The sequence below is a fragment of the Arachis hypogaea genome, chromosome 8 (assembly GCF_003086295.3).
Source record: "Arachis hypogaea cultivar Tifrunner chromosome 8, arahy.Tifrunner.gnm2.J5K5, whole genome shotgun sequence".
NCBI classification, from domain to species: domain Eukaryota; kingdom Viridiplantae; phylum Streptophyta; class Magnoliopsida; order Fabales; family Fabaceae; genus Arachis; species Arachis hypogaea.
In genome coordinates this window covers 26,531,105-26,546,393 of record NC_092043.1, presented here as the reverse complement: position 1 = coordinate 26,546,393, position 15,289 = coordinate 26,531,105, and the positions used below count along the sequence as shown (strand labels likewise).

Sequence of the window (15,289 nt, the reverse complement as noted above, 5' to 3'; positions counted from 1 at the left end):
ATTAAATTTGCGCCCAAAGTGTAAAATTTAATTTCTGACAATATGTCTCTCTAAGTATGATGAAGCAATGTGCAGGCAAGCATTGAAGTCATTTCATTATTTCACCTGGTACCCTTCCCTAATATACCAACCTAGCCTTTGCTAACATTCACGTTATGTATGTTCTTTCCTCTTTCCTCCGAGGGCATTCTGGTAAAATTGCCCCCACGAAATACACAAAATCTGAGTCGGATTTATGGGTGGCTGTGTTTTACTTCCCATTGGCCACAACGAACACACATAAAACAAAACCTATATAAATATTTATTTATTTATTATTAATTAATTAATGACATATTTGGTTCCTTTCATTTCAATTGCTGAAATAAAAGCATCTCCACCTCCACCTTTGTTCTGTTCATATGCAGTCATGTGTATTAATCGTTATCATTAATTCATTATACACACTTAATTTAGTTTAATTAGAAGGTATAGTATTTTCTTTTATTTATTTGTTTTGTTAATTGTTATTCACTTTACCTGCACCACCCTTTCAGTGTTGAAAGGGATATAATATATATCATATTCGTGTTATCTTTTATCACTTTTAGATCTGATAAGAAGAAGAGAAACTTTTTTCTTAAGATGCTGAGTTTGATCTGATAAGATTAGATTATTAAGGAGTGGAGTGGAGTTGAGTTGAGTTGAGTTCACTCTCTGAGACCGAGACTGAGACTGTCTCTCTTTCTTTTTCTTGATTTTATTTATTTATTGTTGTGTTAGTTGTGCTTCTGAAGAAGTGAAGAAATGGAGTCAGATCTTCAGGCACCGAGTTCGAACGGGTTGACACGGTACCGATCGGCACCGAGTTCATACTTCACGGACATAATTGACCGCGAATTCTACGAGCACATTTTCAACCGTCCGTCAAGTCCAGAAACAGAGCGAGTCTTCTCCAGGTTCATGAACAGTCTCCGTGACGATGCTGCACCTGAAGACGATTCACTCCATCTCGATTCTTCTTCTGTCAAAGAAGAACACGATATCACTCCCTCGCAACCTCTTCTCTTTCAACACCACCAGCAGCAGCAGCAGAACAACGTCAATAGCTTCAACTATCAAAGCACGTCGAGACCGCCGTTGCCGAATCAGAATCTTGCTTCCTCCGGTGGTGTAGAAGGAGTGTATTCTAATAATAATAATAACAATAATCGGTTGCCGCAGATGAAGAATCAATCTAATCTTGTTAGGCACAGTAGCTCACCTGCTGGACTATTTTCCCAAATTCACATTGAAAATGGTACCTATCTTCACTATTTTTCTTCATCATTATTAGAACATTCTATATATATAAAATTAAAGTCGAATGAGCTAGTGAGTGGTTAGTTCACTCGTCGGCGCCGGTTCGAATCCCGCCTTATAACCAAAATTAAAGGCTAATAACTAGTAGTAACTCATACTAGTATTTAATTAAGATTTCAGATTTTGATTAAAATTAGGGTTAGTTGGTTGGTTGTTAAAATAAGTTATGCAAGCTTATTTTGGCAGGGTATGTTGTTGATATGCGAGGGATGGGAACTTTAGGAGCAGTAAATAAGAGTGTGGAAGAAGTGAAGTTCTCTTCTTCAAGGACAAGGAGGTTGAAGAATCCACAGAACTACTCCTCCTCCGCCTCCGGGAGAATGTCTTCAATAGCCGAGATTGGCAACAGGGATAGCAGAGAAGACAATCCAGATGCTGAAGCTTTTGGAGAAACCCACGGCGAGGATTTCATCACGGAGTTCGCGCCCTGGGATGATTCCGTCGCCGTGAATGACATTGTTGCTGGTCTAAAAAGATTCAGAGATGATGATGTCAAGCCATTTTCTTCTGGTTTGAATGCAGCTGAGACTCAGGTTTGTTTCTAGATAGAAATAATCGAGTCTTTTTCTTGTTAATGTAGGGTTATATACAAGTAACTCAGCAAGGTAGTGAATTTGTTTGTTTTCAAATTTAATGCCATTGACATGATTTTATTGCATTGATCTTGATCAGAACGAAAGTAGAGGACAGCAAGCTGCTCCTTTGGCTCATCAAATGAGTTTGCCAAATACTTCAGCTGAAATGGCAGCCATTGAGAAGTTCTTGCAATTTTCAGATTCTGTTCCGTGCAAAATTCGTGCCAAGAGAGGCTGTGCCACTCACCCAAGAAGCATTGCAGAGAGGGTACAATTATTTCTAGCCAATGTTTTCTTTTCCATCATACTTTTGTGATTCTTGATTCTAAAGTAGACAAAAGACAACCAACCAATTAAATTCCCTTGATCACTTTTTCTTCTTTTGGAAAGCATCAAACCATTTATAATGTTTGGGTATGTTTGTGGAACTTGCATTTAGGTTAGAAGAACTAAAATAAGTGAGCGTATGAGGAAACTACAAGATCTGGTGCCTAACATGGACAAGGTAATTAGATTCTGATTCAAGGCACAAACTATGTATGTGGATTGTGGAGGGTGGTGGAGGCATGCATGAACCTTGTTTAAATCTTTTTCCCTTTTGCAGCAAACAAACACAGCAGACATGTTGGATTTGGCTGTCGATTACATCAAAGACCTTCAAAAGCAAGTTGAGGTATGCATGATAATCACCTAACAAGTACCAACCTAGCTATCTCAATTCTCAACATAGATTTAATTTGGTTGCACATCTTATTAGAATTAAAATGTATATAACTTCAAAATCTAACACAATTTTAGGACCAAATAGCACATGCTATGTTTTTTCTTTTTGGATCATGGAATGTAAGTATATCTATTTTTGTACATTTGTACAGACGCTTTCAGACTGTCAAGCTAAGTGTACGTGTTCTTCCAAGCCACAGCAATAACAGGAAAGAGGGGGTGACATTTTATATCTACTTTTAGTCTTTATGTACAGATTTGTAATAATTCGGTTACGAAGCTAAGATATAGGGTAGGTTTTCTCTGTTTCTGCACTTTCAAAGATGACATTTATGATTATGTGAACCCTTAATGTACACAGAAGAAAAAAGAGAGAGAGAGAGATAAATTTATGTGGCTGTGGCTGTAGTGTAGGAAGCCACACCAATGTGCCATCTTCTTCAACGGTTGAAGAAAATTCAACCATAAAAAGCGGACTTTTGAAGGCACATGACATTGGATCTGTACAAAATTTTATTTTGTAAGTTATTGCTTTGTAAGCCTTCAAGGGCCCCATTTGTAGAACTCTTGATCTGATCTTGCAGTATATTATGAAAAAAACTCAAATTCATTAATAATATTAAGTTATGAATATTGTTAGAGGTATAACTCTCATTTTCTGTACTTTAATTTTTGGAGTGGATACTTCAATGAGGATATTTTACACGAAGATAATATTGTGAATTATTAGATCGTAGAGTCAAACATATCAATCTATCTTAACAATTTATAATATAATCTTTAATTTATAATATAATCTTTGTGTGAAGACTGAAGACATTATCGTTGAAGTATCCACTAATTTTTGAAACAAGTATTTATTTTACACGCATGTTCGGTTCACAATGACTTGGCATGGAAGACACGGGGCTATAGGATTAGGGGGACCAGGCAGACATTTTTTTCTTTTCTGATACTGAGGTTTTACTGTTTGTTTACCTTGCAATTATGCTATTTACAAACTTTCTTTATTTCTTAGATTTGGGTGTGTTCGATAAAGCCATTACGGGGTTGCTTTCATTTCCGCTTTTGGGATTCATTATCTCTATTGCCTGTATGAATGGTACTACTCCTCCCTGCTATCACTATTGATTTTTCGATCTCCTTATATAAATATGGATTTCTCTATTCTTTTTCTGTTATTGTTATTAGCATTCATGTCTAAAATACTATCAATTATATTATAATAACTAACTACATTGATGTGGAGGCCTGTTGCAAAGGATGGTACAAATTTGCTTAACTAATTCTAAAGAATAAAAAGGAAATTGAAGAATAAATATGTAAAAAATGAAGTGTTACTTTTACTACAAAAGAACAGTGTGTTCATCATTTAGTTGGCATCATGAATTTCATGTCGATGATAGTGAGAATGAATACAAAAGAGTGCAGAAAATGGGTTCAGTGCTGGTGGAAGGGTTTGATATGGCTTTAAAGAGAGAAAGGTTGGTATGGATATGGGTACAGCTGGAGCCAATGGACAAGAAGAGTCAGCATAACCACATTGGGCCATGTGGTGGGGTCCAATACCCCAAAATCATATATAAGTGAGGCCCATGTCACACATGACGTCAGCATGCAAGTCTTTAGTCACTTGCCCTAACCCCTAAGTAAATCTCTCAATTTATGGCCAAAAAAAAAAATCTCTCAATTGTTTATTGAATTTTTGTGTAAAGAGATTTACCCAGTGCTTGTTTGACTTATGTTTATTTTCTTCAAATTTTGTGCACATATTTGAATAATTTTATTTTTCAATAATTTGTCAAAAATTTTTGCGTTCATTTTTTCATATTTAACTGTTAATTTTTATTAGGTGTATATTAAAATCGGAAAAAGAAAAGAGAATACAGACTAAAAATTTGAAATTTGTAGGTAGTGAGCGTCGTGGAGACACGCAGCTTCTATTTGCAATGCCTAAAAGTGTGGGGGACCTTCTTTAATTTCCTTTACTGCATCAGTGTCATAGTCCTTGGCTGCTACCAATAATATTCACCGAATCAATGTCTTTTTCAATGGTTCCGATTCAGATGGATGGAGAAGGTAATCTAGCGCAACTTGAAATTTTTCTTCTTTTCAATTGGATATACATATAACATATGGAATGAAAACAGCATAATAATGAAATGCTTCCTTATTATAAGCTCCTTTCGGGGGATGAACCTAATAATTAAAATGATAAAACGACAATTAATGTAGATTATATCTTTGAAGTTTTGTAAATCAACAGAACCATGAAAGATATAATAAAGGATGTCCGAATATTGTCATGAAGTACAAATAAAATGCAAGCATTTTAAATGAATGTCCGTAATTAGAAAAATATGTATAATGAAAACTTGGAGTTAACATTTGATCCACCCGAAACAATGCAAACGTATGTTTAAACATGGCCTATTCGCAGCTGAGGCCCAGCACAGTTGGCATACCTATCCGCCTCATACAACGCTGCACTCGGGTTCAAATCCCAGCTTAAAAGATATTAATATTAAATAAATTCATATATATTAAATAAAGTTTTGTAAGTAATTGAAGAAAGAGTTGAGTTGGTTTGGATCTATTTTTTCGTAAATCTGAAAGAAGATGAAAAAGAGTAGTAGAAAGTGTGATAATAGAACTGTATCTAAGTGGTATATATAGAGTAACAAAATAATAATTTATTAATAATAACGGTAACATAGTAACGACTAGTTTTCAACAGCTAATTTTGTAACGGTTAATTTTGCAATGGCTAATTTTACAACGGTTAGTTTTGCAATGATTAATTTAATATAATAATATAAATAATATTCAATATTAATTATGACAAAAATAATTAATATAAATTATTAATTAAATAAAAATTTAATTATTTAATCTAATTAATTATTATAATTATTACTAAATTGAATATTATTTAATTATTTAATATAATTATTTATTATAATATAATTATTTATTTAAAAGGTAATGGTAAATTACTATTGGCTGTCATGAGTCCTTCTGAGAAGGGACTCCTCTTCCTTAAATAATGTGAAGGAACTCACTTTATTGCCTTTCCAACGGATAGAACCGAAATTTGTTAGAAAAAGTAAATTAGAACTCATCCGTTGGAGTTGGTCTAATTGAGTTGGTACTTGGTTGCAATTTGGAGGTAGTGACGAAGAATTCAAATTGAAGTAGGGTCGAGCATGCATGCAATGAGTATTGAGTTTTAATATACCAAAACCACTGGTACTTGGTCTAATTGAGTTGGTACTTGGTTGCAATTTGGAGGTAGTGACGAAGAATTCAAATTGAAGTAGGGTCGAGCATGCATGCAATGAGTATTGAGTTTTAATATACCAAAACCACTGGTACTGAGTGAACGGCTTGTTAGAATAAATTAATTTCAATAACTTAAATAATTCATATTGAATCACTAAAAATATATCATAATGCAGAAGTGTATTTTTACTCATAAAAAATTATAAATTGATAGAAGAATTTAGATCTTGTGGTTCTTTCGATCTTCCTCAACTAAAACCTTCTGTATCTCTAGGGCTTAATGGTAACTCTTTTGATGAAAAAAGAATGACAAAGGTGGCTTTAGTATGTTGGGGACCGAAACACTGAAGGCACTATTTATATTTGAACATGGCACCTATTAAATCCTAAAACCAAAATAAAAATAGTATCTAAAGTCCAAAAGATAATATATCTAAAATCCAAAAGATAATTATCTAAAGAATAAAAGATAATATCCGATTTTATTCTCATTTAATTCCAAATCAAAAGTAATAATGACTTATTCAAATTAGCATTTAAAACAATAAATGAGATCACCATTATATAAGTCATTTAATTTGAAATAGCATAATTTGTGATTATAATTAATATATGTATTGTCCACAAATAAATTAAAAAATTAGAATAATTTTCTAACAATCTCCCACTTGGACTATACATATATTCTTTTTTGACATAATCACATCTTATAAACTTTATGCGTGCATCTGAATGCTATTTCTCTCGTTATTTTAACAATCTGATCTGTCTCATATATTAAATATGGAATCACCGCAGCTTTTATCACATTAATATCGTGACTAAACCACAACAATTACCATCCTAACATACTTAACGACATAGATCAAATTTAAATGAGTAATATGAAAGTTACATGCCAAGTGATTTCATGCATATCTATTTCCACCTGGTCCAACTTTAAAACTTTATTGAGATCAAACACAAAGCAAATATTGCAAAATAAACATTTTACATAACATGAAATAAACCATCAACTTAATTCTGCAGAAAAATAATTCAATTATATGTCATAGGACATATAGCATAAAATAAACTCCCACTAAACCAAGACATCACAAATATTGACACCCATCCGAGTAGTGTGCTCATGAAAGAATTTAGGGATCAATTCCTTTGTTAATGAGTCTGCTAGCATATACTCTGTTCCTATATGTCCTATGAAAATCTGTTTTTCTTAAACTTTCTCCTTGACAACTAAGAACTTGATGTCTGTATGCTTCGATTTTGTCAAGCTCTTATTGTTGTTATTAGATATAGTACTGCTGACTTATTGTCACAAAATATCTTTAATGACCTTTCAATGTCATCTACTATACGAAGTTCAGTGACAAAGTTTCGTAACCATATGCCATGAAATCGAAATCAGAGTACCCAATAATCTCCAAATTTTCTGATTTTCGATAATTAAGCATGTAATCCTTTGTTCTCTTTAGATAACGCATTACGCGTTTAACAGCTATCCAATGATCTATGCCTGGATTGCTCAAGTATCTACCCAACACTCCCACTATAAATGATATATCAGAATGTGTGCAGACTTGAGCATACATTATATTCTCTAGTGCTGATGCATAAGGTTTATCATGCATTGTTGTCATCTCAAAATCATTTTTGAGACATTGCTTCAGGCTAAACTTGTTTTCTTTAGCTACGGGTATATCTATTGGTCTACAACTTTTCATGACATATCTACTTAAAATCTTTTTTGATATAGTTTTTTTGTGATAATCCAAGAATACCTTGAGAACAATCTCTTAGTATCTTGATTCCTAATACAAAAGAGGCATCACCAAGATCTTTCATTTCGAATTTGTTCGATAGAAATTTTTAGTTTCATGCGACAAGCCTATATCATTACTAGCAAGTAGAATGTCATCAACATATAAGACCAAAAATATGTATTTACTCCCACTGAACCTGCGGTATACACATTTATCTATAATATTTACCTCAAAACCATATGAAGTAATGACTTGATTAAACTTGTGATACCATTGATGGAAAACTTATTTGAGACCATAGATGAATTTTATCCTTTTTTCTGTTGGATCTCCTTAATGATACTTCTTGAGGTTGTTGAGCTTGCTGTATGGATTGGGATTGAAAATGATTCTCATTATTTTCCTGTGCTGTAGCAGTATCTTGAGTAACAACGATATTCTCATTGTGCTCATATATTGTAACTAGATCTATAGTAGGATTCTCATTGTTCTCTTGTACTATAACTGTGTCTTGAACAATAATAGGTACAAAGACCTGATCATTGTTAGTTACAGAATCCTCATCAAAAGCAACATTCCTAATATTTTCTTCCCCCCCAAACTCAACACCTTTAAGAAATCTCGCATTTTTCGCTACAAAAATAGACATTGATGCAGGATTGTAAAACTTGTACCCCCGTAAACGTTCAGCGTAATCAACAAAGTAGCAACTAATTGTCCTTGAGTCTAATGTTCTTTCATACTACCTATAAGATCGTGCCTCAACTGGACATCTCCAAATATGCAAATGCTTTATACTGGACCTTTTTCCAGTCCAAATTTCATAAGAGGTTTTGTTAACTGCTTTGCTTGACACCCTATTAAAGATATACACTGCGGTCTTTAAGTCTTCTCCCCAGAGTGATTCAGGTAAGGAAGAATGACTAATCATACTTCTCACCATGTTCTTAAGAGTTTGGTTCCTTCGCTCTGCAACACCATTCATGCTAGGTTTGCCTGGCATGGTGTATTGTGGAACAATACCACACTCCTTTAGAAAAAGAGCAAAAGGCTTGGGATGTTGCTCACCTGAACCGTTATATGTTTTGTAGTACTCACCACCACGATCAGATTTGACAGCTTTAATTTTTTTCCCAAGTTGAAGTTCAACTTCAGCTTTAAAAGACTTGAAAATGTAAGACTCAAGACTTTTGAAAACTCCTATTTTAAACTAATCTTAAATTATATATTTATTTATAGTTTTAATTTCAGAAATTATTTTTAGTAAAAATAATTAAAGGCAATTAATTGGATTTGAAATAAATTAAAATTTTTATCTAAACTTTATACTTATGAATTATTTTTCTATTCATGATTAAAGTTCTAGAAATTCGAGAAATAATGAGGTTTGGCTATTTAAATTAGAATTTTGTCTAATTTTATAATTATTAAATTATTTTCTATATTTAAATTATAAAATTGGTAGTTATGAAATAATAAAAATTTTATATGATTTGATTTTAGATAATTTAATTTATATCATTTAATACTTTAAGTTAAAGGTAAAGAAAATTAATTATATTACCATGTATTTTCAATTGGAGTAATTTATTGAGAATCAATTAGTATTTTTTATACCACAAATAATATTTTAAAATAATTTTAGAGATTAAATTAATTTTTCAAATATTAATACTTTATGCTCTAATTTTATTAAAATTACCAAACTATCCCTATACCTAATTTTTACCAAAACCCTAAATCCCCAAAATATCACCTTAACCTTAACTTTCCCATTCCCTTTCAACCGCCACACACCCTTCACCCGTTCTTCCAAAATCAAACACAACACAACACTTAGCAATAGCAAAAATCAACTGAGGGAAAGAAAAGAGAGGAGAGGGTGCAAGAAGAGGGGAGAGTGCGCCGGCGAGTCACTGCCGCTCGTTGTGCCGCCGTCGTCGCTGATGACGGAAGAACGAGGAGAGTGTGTCGCGGAGCAGGAGGAGCTATCCGCATGCGCCACCATCGCGCACCACCACCACATCGCCGACGAAGAGGAGAGAGCGAATCGGGCGTCCGTGAAATCTGGCTCACCGTCATCCGTGCCCGCTGCCACCATCGCACGAACCAGAGGAGGAAGAGAGCCATCATGTTGCGTGCGAAATGGAGGTCGAAGCTATTGCATGTGGAGGAGAGGAACGACATCGCGGTTGGGGCTAGGATCTTCTGCCGCCGCTGGGTTACCCACTGACATCGCCTTTCTGAAGTTGTTAGGCCACCACGAGGATCCGACGTGAGGAAGGGGAAACAGAAACGCAGACGGAAGAGAGAAAAGGAAGTCACCACTGCTGCTGAATCGACAGAGCCACTCTTGCGCTACCGCAGCCGTCGTCGGAGTTCTTAGCTGCCGCCACTGCCGTTGGTAAAGAGTATTCTTGCTTTTGGTTTCCATCCTTTCAATTTTTAGGGATATTGTTATCACTGAGATGTTATTACAGCTGCTGTTGAAGTTTTCCGCCATCACCGAAGCCGCTGTAGGGACAGTTCGGAGCTGCTGTCATTGCTTCATCTCCATGTTTCTCCTTTGTTAAGTAAGCATATCTTTTTCAAAACCTTCACCGCTAGTGTATGTCTGCTCTGTTATGAATTTGATAAAGATTTTGAGAGGTTGGTAACGTAGGTTCGAGTTCCGGTTGTTGCGTGTTGCGCTTAGAGTTGCGGTTGCTGCTACGGATAGTGGATAAAGCTGAGGTTACGACTGTTGCTGTTGGTGGCCAAGGAAAAGGGCGAGTTTCGACTTTGAGGTAGGGGCACTTTTCTCAAACTTGTTTTACTTTTCAGAGTTGTTATAAATCGATATTAATGCGTTAAATACATTTTTTGTGATTTCGTGAGTCTTATGAATTGAATTGAGTTATTTTGGTTGAATGAGATTATTAGTTAGATTGATAGACTGATCGATTGAGAAAGTTGGATATTTTGATTAGTTGATTGATGTGTTGTTAAAGTGGTTTTCCTTTAATTATTGGAATAGATTTATTATTGGCATTTAGTTTAATTTTGGAAATAGTTTAATTTTAGAAAATATTTAATATTAAAATTTGATTTGATATTAAACCCGATTTGATATCGGAATTTGATTTTAAAATAAATTTGGAAAGGACCTGATATTTGAAAATGGTTTATTTATTAAAAACGATTTGCTATTTTGGAAGTAATTCGAAAAGGGTTTGAGAGATGGTTTGGTTTGAAACTGTTGAGAAAACCGAGAATTCTTAACTATTGATTGATGGTGTTGGTTGAAGTTGGTTTAAATTGCGATTTATAGGATTGGTTGATTGAATTCTAGATTTTGTAATTTCCTTGGATTGAGTGTTGTTGTGATAATGATTATTGGAAGTGATTTGGCTGATTAGCAGGCGTTTGGTTTGGTTTTGTTAGGACCCGAAAAGGGTGGCAGCGTCCGAGTTTTAGAGGAGATGCTGCCAAAATTTTATAAAATTGGAAATTTTATTTGAAGTAATTGATTAAAAAGATTTGTTTTTAAACATTATATGTTTTAAGATTGATTTACTTATCAAAGAAAGAATTATATTTTGAATTGGGATTGTTAATGGACGGAATGGAAAGAAGGATGATGGGGATTTTCTTTGAAATATGGTTTTTGAATGAATTTGGAAATGAGATTTGGATTGATGAATGATTATGATGTTGAGAATGTTGAGATATCGATTGAGAATGTTGAGATATGATCTTTGAATTATTCATACGGCTTATGATTTTGAATTATCTGAGATACGAGGTTCCCTAGATAAAGTACCATGGCTTGCCACCATGTGTACCAGGTTGAAAACTCGATACTCTGTTGACCCTACGACGTAAGTGTGACCGGGCAATATTGATTATTTGAGAAAAGCTATGCATAGACTCTTGGGGATGCACGTCGGGGGACTGTTTAAGTTCAATTAAGACTTGTCGAGTTGGCTGGATAACCGACAGATGAGCCTCATCAGCTATAGGACAGGCATGCATCATATGCATTTATATGCTTTGCTTGGATTTGAACTTATTTTGGTTTCCCTAATTGCTAAACTGTTCTTAACTGCTACTTGAACTATTTGCTGTAACTGCTACCTAAACTTGTGCTTTCCTTGTCTGCCTTGCCTGTGTTTGCCCTGACGTGCTACATTTGAGAATGAATTTTGGTGTTGAATTAATGATTGTGTTGTTTGATTGCGTGGTTTGTTTTTGATTAAGATTTTCTTATAAGAAAGGAAATGTTTCGAATTTCTGAAAGATTAAACATTGTTTCTTTGAAAATGTTTTGAACGATTACCTATTGGTTTTTAAAAGATTCATAAGGCAATGATAATCACTGAGCTTGAAAATAGTTTTCTCATTAAATATCTTTTTATGACAACTTTGAAACTCCGTGGTGAGACCGTGTGGTTAGGTTCTCACCCCCTACAGCTTTACCTTTTCAGGAACTGGATGAAGGAGCATTAAGAAGAGTTAAACTGCGTTTAGTTTTATATGTTGTTGTATTAATTAGATTATTTTCTTCCCTCATCTTTGTTATTACAATTTTGTAAGAGGGATAGGAGTTGTATATTATATATATATATATATATATATATAAAAGTTATTATGTAAGAAGTCTTGTATATGAATCTATGCATGCTTGTTTTTTTTAAGATAAAGTATTTATTTCCGGTTTTCAAAGAAATCAGCAATACGGTGTTGTGTCATAGGCTCCTATTTTAATATTAAGTATATAAAATAGTCGTAATACTTCTTTCTATCAGAGTGGCGCAGTCGGAAGCGTGACATTCTTATAGTGATGGTGTTTGTGCCATAATGGTCCCGAATTCTCATTTACTTTTCGTTTTGTACCTGTTTGCAGTATTTCATTATTATAGGAATTCAAATCAAACCTATATAGATTACCCACCAAACAACCAAAGTAAATATTATTCGAATTATAAAAGAGACTGACTTTATTATTTTTGAATTTACAAAAATAACCTAATTTGTCCAAACAAAAAATGGAAACTAAATTCTGTCTAAATGACGGTGCATAAAATGTCTCTAATAAAACCAAATAAAATTCACTCGTGAAACATAATCTAAAGGTTCCTATAGTTTCAACTGTAATTATATTGCCGTCTGCCACATAGATGTATCTTTTAACATCATTTGGCGGTCGGCTCCACAGACAACTCTGTATAGTAACACTTACATGAGTAGTAGCAGCAGAATCTACCCACCAAGTATCAACAGGTGCATAACTTAAACTAGCCTCAGAACAAACGAAAGTAAGAATTATACCCTTCTTTACACGCCAAGTGACATATTTGGTACAATCCTTCTTCATGTGTGCCACCTTCTTACAGAAGAAACAGGTTGAAATTTGATCATGTTTCTTACCATTTTTCTGTTGAAAAGGCATATCCACACTAGTATCACGCTTTCTTTCATACTAAGAAGATGAAGCCATGTTAGCACTTTTAGTCTTATCTTGCTGTAGCCTCTCTTCTTCTTGCACACAGTGAGATATAAGCTAATTTAAGGACCAAGTGTCCTTCAAAGTGTTATAACTCACTTTGAACTGCTCAAAGTGTGCAGAAAGGGAGATCAAAATAAAATGCACGAGTAAGTCTGAAGACAACTCTAACTTTAGCGTTTTCAATTTTGAAACAAGATGAGACATTTTCATAATGTACTCCCTTATGTTTCCTTTACCTTTATACCTCATGGAGACAAGCTTGCTCAAAAGGCTACTTCCATAATCGAGCAGGAACTATTTGATATCTTTATCCTCAGTAATTGAGCCTCGAAACGCCTCAAGAATTGAGCGTTTCATGATCATAATGCTCATTCGATTGGATCTCTCCCACTTCTCTATTTTAACCTCATTGAGATTTTCCGGAGTAGAAGTGGGTTTCTCCTCTCAAAGAGCTATATCCAGATCCATACAGCCGATGACAATCTCCACGGTATCATTCCAAACTTTAAAGCTTGAGCCATTTAGCATAGGAATACTACTAATTTGTGCAGAAATATTCGTAGCTGAAGCCATAGTTTCTAGATTAGAACAAAAAGAACATGTAGTAAATATTAGTTAAATAATGGGAAAAAAATCTATATTGAAATATCTAGAACAACATTAATTTTCAATCTTTGGATAGAAAATTAACTGTAAATGATACTCTCATTGCAGTAATCAAATATTGTCAAAATTCCTGTCACATATTAAGCCTTTCTTTGGACCGACTTAATGCGCACATGAAAACTTAAACTTTACAACCTATTTATTACCGCATATATTTTCTATTAATTGGCCAAAACCTTCCTTTGGGCCGATTATTGACCGCATAATTAATAGAAAATAAACAAAAGTGTGTAATGCTTATTATTTGGCCAAACAATAAACTTCCTTTGGGCCGATTATTGTCCGCATAAATAATAAGCATTACTTTATTCTTAATTAGTTATCCAAACATGTATTTACCATTCAATATGTGTATATAATTCGGCCAAATATAGACCTTTCTTTGGGCTGACCAATATTCGCGTGAATTATATATCACCATATTTCTTATGTTTTAAATAAATCAATTTTCACAAAAGATGATACTTTAACAGCATAATGTTCAATCAATTTATTTCAAAACCAAATCTTTATAAAATAGTTGGGTATAATAATCAAAAGTGTTACTAGTTTCCTTATGTAACAATAAAAAAAATACTTAAATCCCCTAAAGGAACTAAATCTTAATGATGTCTTTTCAGACCTTAAAGAAAAATATGATTATAACTGTGAAACGAATTCATGTTTCAAAAATTTTTTTATCTGTTAAGATTAAAATCAATCATTATAATTTTATCATTTACATATTATAAATGTATATATATAATTTGGTCAAATATAAATCTTCTTTTGGATCGATTAATATTCGCATAAATTACATACACAATAATTTTATATTCCAAAAAAATTATTAATTAATTTTACACCAAATTAATGGCACATATAATTAAATCTGAAACAATCATAATAATAATCTATACTAATATTTCAAAACAAATCAATTATTATATCAAATTAAAAAATTGAATACAGTAAAATATATTTATCCGTGGCCAATAATATATATACACACAATAATATTAAAGCCATACCAAAGGCATAATAAAGCCATACATATATGCAAAGTAGCACCACCCATAATACATGTATGTGTATAAAGAATTACAATCCAGAACATTGGCATTAAAAAAAATTAATCCTTGTGCTCGTGCATCAATACCAGTTATATATGACGTGCACATACACATATATATCGATCGAAAGAATAATAAAAAAACTGATATTTTTTATGATTAAATTATGATGATTCTGATACTATTTGTTAGAATAAATTAATTTCAATAATTTAGATCATTCATATTAAATCATCAAAAATATATTATAATAAAGTCACCAAAAAATATATCTTAATGCGAAAACGTATCTTTACTCATAAAAAATTAGAAATGATAGAAGAATTTGGATCTTATAATTCTTTCGATCTTTTTCAGCCAAAACCTTCTGTATCCCTAGGGCTTAATGGTAACTCTTTT

The 15,289-nt window shown here is 33.3% G+C and overlaps 1 protein-coding gene and 1 long non-coding RNA gene across 4 annotated transcripts; both read left to right on the top strand.

The window, feature by feature from the left end:
• On the top strand, positions 1–3,284 carry LOC112706635 (transcription factor bHLH122). 3 transcript variants are annotated; one of them, XM_025758041.3, is made up of 7 exons: positions 1–108; positions 763–1,279; positions 1,528–1,874; positions 2,014–2,184; positions 2,356–2,421; positions 2,521–2,589; positions 2,792–3,284. In XM_025758041.3, the coding sequence occupies exons 2-7, from the start codon at positions 787–789 to the stop codon at positions 2,843–2,845; spliced, it is 1,200 nt and encodes a 399-aa protein (XP_025613826.1). In that variant the 5' UTR covers positions 1–108; positions 763–786; the 3' UTR covers positions 2,846–3,284. The 3 variants fall into 3 exon arrangements, with proteins under 3 accessions (XP_025613826.1, XP_025613825.1, XP_029144252.1); XM_025758040.3 differs by lacking the exon at positions 1–108 and adding an exon at positions 263–468; XM_029288419.2 differs by lacking the exon at positions 1–108 and having other exon boundaries at positions 545–1,279.
• Positions 3,285–9,448: 6,164 nt separating this feature from the next.
• LOC112706633 (uncharacterized) lies at positions 9,449–12,399 on the top strand. The gene is made up of 4 exons (XR_003155818.3): positions 9,449–10,088; positions 10,165–10,257; positions 10,347–10,470; positions 12,151–12,399. It is a non-coding gene; the product is annotated as an uncharacterized lncRNA (long non-coding RNA).
• The last annotated feature ends 2,890 nt before the right edge of the window (positions 12,400–15,289 follow it).

Coding starts and splice junctions, on each gene's coding strand:
- LOC112706635 (XM_025758041.3), top strand. CDS start 787: ATGGAGTCAGATCTTCAGGCACCGAGTTCGAACGGGTTGACACGGTAC. Junction 1,280..1,527: donor CCAAATTCACATTGAAAATG/GTACCTATCTTC, acceptor TTATTTTGGCAG/GGTATGTTGTTGATATGCGA. Junction 2,590..2,791: donor ACCTTCAAAAGCAAGTTGAG/GTATGCATGATA, acceptor ACATTTGTACAG/ACGCTTTCAGACTGTCAAGC.